The following is a 3,954-nucleotide window of genomic DNA, read 5'->3' as shown; positions in this document are numbered from 1 at the left end:
GGCTATTTGTGCCAGCACTTCTACAGAAGAAATGCCTGTACATCCATCTGTCCCTGAAAGGATAGTTTGTAAAGGCTTTAGTGAGGGCTGATTGTTCTGGGTAATTTCTGTAATTGAAAAAAGAAAAAAACCAGCAATCTTAACTATAAATGCCATAGTGTGAGATAATACTTCAATAAAAATCCTGTATGACTTAAAGATATTAACATACATCAAAGAAAAAGCTTCCCTGATATATATATAATGAATATGTTGCATTATTTTCACATTTGTGCACTAAAGAATTCATGGGCACTTCCAAAAGTTATCAGATGATTCCAATATATAGGAATAATATGGTGAAAGATTAATCAGCTGCTGTTATCCAACCATTTATCAAAATAGTGCACTATTTAGATTTACAGTAATCTTGGATTAAAGGAAAATGACTTTTTAAAAAGTTCTTTTAATCAGAGCTAAAAATACCTAATGGGAAAGACCAGTTTTGAACAGAAAGAATATGCTGGAGCTCCATTTCAATTTTATGAGCAAGAGTATCAAAGTTTGATCAAGTGGTCACTTATTAGAAAAGTTGCACATTCAAACAAAATAGGCAGACTCACAGACCTATTAGTGATATACATCAGTTAAAAGGTTCATAATGGCTACAGTTCCATGGACATTTTTAGTCTGTGCTCTCAGCACTGCTACTGTAGTGAGTACTCCTGCCCTTTCCCTTGGCCAGCACCAATATTTGTACAGTTAAGTGGTTTGGAGAAATTGATTGGAGTTGAACGTCAGCCTTTTTTTGCCCAGGGTAACAGATTCTCGTATCAGTTCACTACACACATGCAGGAACAGATGTGCAAGCAAAAAACCAAACCAGGATGTCAGAGGCTGTGGCTACCATTTTACAAAACACAGCGAACCACCAAAACACTAAGACCCTGCTCCCAGCCCCATGCTCCTGTCACATATCTTACATTAGCTCCAGCGCTTGTAAGATTCCTAGATGGAATTTTTCAGCAGCAATGTAGATTTATCCTGGATTAAAGAAACTGTATGAATGTGGCTATGGTTGTACTGTTATTGCCAGTCATAGAATTATGCAACAAAAAAGGCCACTAAAGTGATCCAGGTTAAGAACAAACATCAATTTCTCTGCCCTCTTTTTTTTGGAAATTTTACACCTTTTTTTTTTTTTTTTTTTTTTTTTTTTTTTAGAAGAGACTCTCAGAAGGTTTTGGACCGAGAGAGATCACACACAGCACACTTAGGTCATAGCAGACTTCATCAACAGTTCTCTTTCTTGCCTGGAGGCTTGCTATCTGGCCCTACAATCAGATGTGTAGACAACACTTTCTAAAAATATGGTTTTACATTCTATTTTGTTCCTTTCATTAAAATTCTAGCATTACTAGAATTAAAACAGGTCTTTCTTGGGTCTCTCTGCTCTCTTCTAGCTGCAAGACCTGTAAAAAGTAATATGACAGGTACATCAAACCTGCTGGAAAAGTAAGCTAAAACGTACTACTTAGCTCCTCCGGAAAAGGGAATAGTAGGGCAATCTTTGGGAAGGCAATGCTACAAGACCCAGCACTTTACACAGTACATCCTGTGAGACAAAAAGCATGTCAGAAACGGCTAGATCTGTAAAAGCTACAAGTTGTCAAGTCCTTTATTTCTGTATTTCTAAGAAGAAAGACTTCTTCCCTCATAGTAAATATTCCTCTGGATTTGCACAAGTAGCATCCTTCAACATACAGCTTAGTTCCAGGGACACTGGAGAAAAAGAATTTGAAACAAGATTTCAAGACTTATCTAGATCTGTTCCTGAAAGTCTTATGAGTAGCATATCAAATTCAGTGTAACAACAACACTACATATTGAAGAGTAGCTGGCTGTGATTTTGCTAGATTGTTGAAAGATATATAAAACAGTTACTTGACTTAGTAATTAAATTCTTAGTTTGACTTCTGCTACGATTTGTTGACAAGTGAAACTTTGAACAATGAGATCTGACCCTAAGCTAGATCATCTTGCTGTGACTGAACTCTACTTTTGAAAGAGAGAACAAAAAAATGCATACTAACCTTATTTGAAAATATACAGGCAAATTCCATTTGTTGTTAAAGCTATGGTAAGAAGGATGAGATCTTAACCGTTTCACACTGGCCTGGGAGCCACATTGTCGCTCAAATTTCCGTACGAAATCCATACTAGTAGTGTACTTCTGCAGAAAGAGAATGAGCATTCTGATCACACACAGGGTCCCAGCAAGCAAGGAAGGCCACCACCTATTCAGAACTCTTGTATCACACTACAGTTAAGCTCAAGGTTCAGAATGGGCTAACACTGGCCCCCATCACCTAATCATACAAGGCTAAAATTCTGGACTGCGGTGAAACCAAAACCAATTAACTAGTAGGTGTTATTCTATGGTAAGAAAAGCTAGTGCAGGACACTTCTAAAAAGCATAAAATTGTCCAAGTACCCTGAACAAGCAGAATTGATCAGAGAGATGCATCAGTATTTCTGAGCTGAATCACTGGGGTGGAACAACAGTGCTGCACGGTACTAAGAACAGAGTCAGTGCAGGAGATAAAGGGATACAACAAATAGAAATAATCAGGAGCAAAACCCAGAAGTACACATAACCAAACACACATGAGAATGAAAGCATGATTTTTTCTGTTATATAGGACCTGTATTATAGGAATTTATAGAACTGTTTCCCTAAAAATATGTTTATTTTTAAATATTTGGTATTTGCAGAAGAACTTCAAACAATTTCAGATAAACTAACTTTATCCAGCGTATACTTCTAATAAGACGTTTACAAATAGTATTAAGTCACTTGCAAGCAAAGAGAAATTACATTAATCCTCAAATGTAATGTGGGCTTACTCTCAACAGTAACTGGTTAACGCTCTGAAAATAATGAATAAATAAATTAAATCATACACAAAGCAGAAAGCCAAGCACTTAAGCAAAAACCAGAAGCAAAACAGTGCATAAAAATGTTATTTCATGCAAAACAGGCCTTGCTAACAGAACACAAGGTTATGTAAATCAATTTAAAATCAATTTAAAAATCAAAATACAGCTACAGTTAAAATTTATCTCTCTGCAATGAAAAACGGTTTGGCTTATGTGCAAGTTTCTTCTATAAAAAAAAAAAGAAAACAGCCATAAAACCTATTATACATGCTCATTAAGCCACTGCTGAACTAATGAAATAAGCTTGACTGAATCTCTCAGTGCTTCTGACTTCATTGCAGAAAGAGCAGCAGAGGGGCTATAGCAGCAAGGCTTTTACCACAATCCAGAGCACATTAAGTGATGCGATTTTGCCTCTTAAGAAGCTGTAAAACATTCCCAGGAGAAGCCCCTGAGTTGCTGCTTCCAGGTTCTGCTCTCAGAAACTCTCCTGTGACCACAGGACACACGCTGGGAGGTGATTCGAGACAGCCAGCATGGCTTCACCAAGGGCAAGTCCTGCCTGACTAACCTCGTGGCCTTCTATGATGGAGCGACTACGTCAGTGGACACGGGAAGGGCTACAGACATTGTCTATCTGGACCTCTGTAAGGCCTTTGACACGGTCCCCCACAACATCCTTCTCTCTAAACTGGAGAGTTACGGATTTGATGGGTGGATTGTTTGGTGGATGAGGAATGGGTTGGATGGTTGCATCCAGAGGGTAGTGATCAACGGCTCCATGTCCAGATGGAGATTGGTGACGAGTGGTGTCCCGCAGGGCTCTGTATTGGGACCAGTACTGTTCAATATCTTCATCAGTGACATAGACAGTGGGATCGAACGCACCCTCAGCAAGTTTGCAGATGACACTAAGCTGAGTGGTGTGGTCGACACGCCTGAGGGATGGGTTGTCATCCAGAGCGACCTGGACAAGCTGGAGAAGTGGGCCCGTGTGAACCTCATGAGGTTCAACAAGGCCAAGTGCAAGGTCCT

At 39.0% G+C, this 3,954-nt stretch overlaps 1 protein-coding gene across 1 annotated transcript in view; it reads right to left on the bottom strand.

The window, feature by feature from the left end:
* The window catches only part of COG2 (component of oligomeric golgi complex 2), a 57,783-nt gene that overhangs the window by 14,460 nt on the left and 39,369 nt on the right, over positions 1-3,954 (bottom strand). Inside the window, exon 10 of the mRNA XM_009329238.1 lies at positions 2,073-2,212. Within this exon, the coding sequence (XP_009327513.1) occupies positions 2,073-2,212 (140 nt within the window). The remainder of the gene's footprint in view (positions 1-2,072; positions 2,213-3,954) is intronic.

This window comes from Pygoscelis adeliae, unplaced genomic scaffold (assembly GCF_000699105.1).
Source record: "Pygoscelis adeliae isolate BGI_AS28 unplaced genomic scaffold, ASM69910v1 Scaffold77, whole genome shotgun sequence".
In the NCBI taxonomy this organism is placed as follows: Eukaryota; Metazoa; Chordata; class Aves; order Sphenisciformes; family Spheniscidae; genus Pygoscelis; species Pygoscelis adeliae.
The sequence above is the reverse complement of the archived record's forward strand: the minus strand, read 5'-3'. Positions and strand labels throughout refer to the sequence as shown.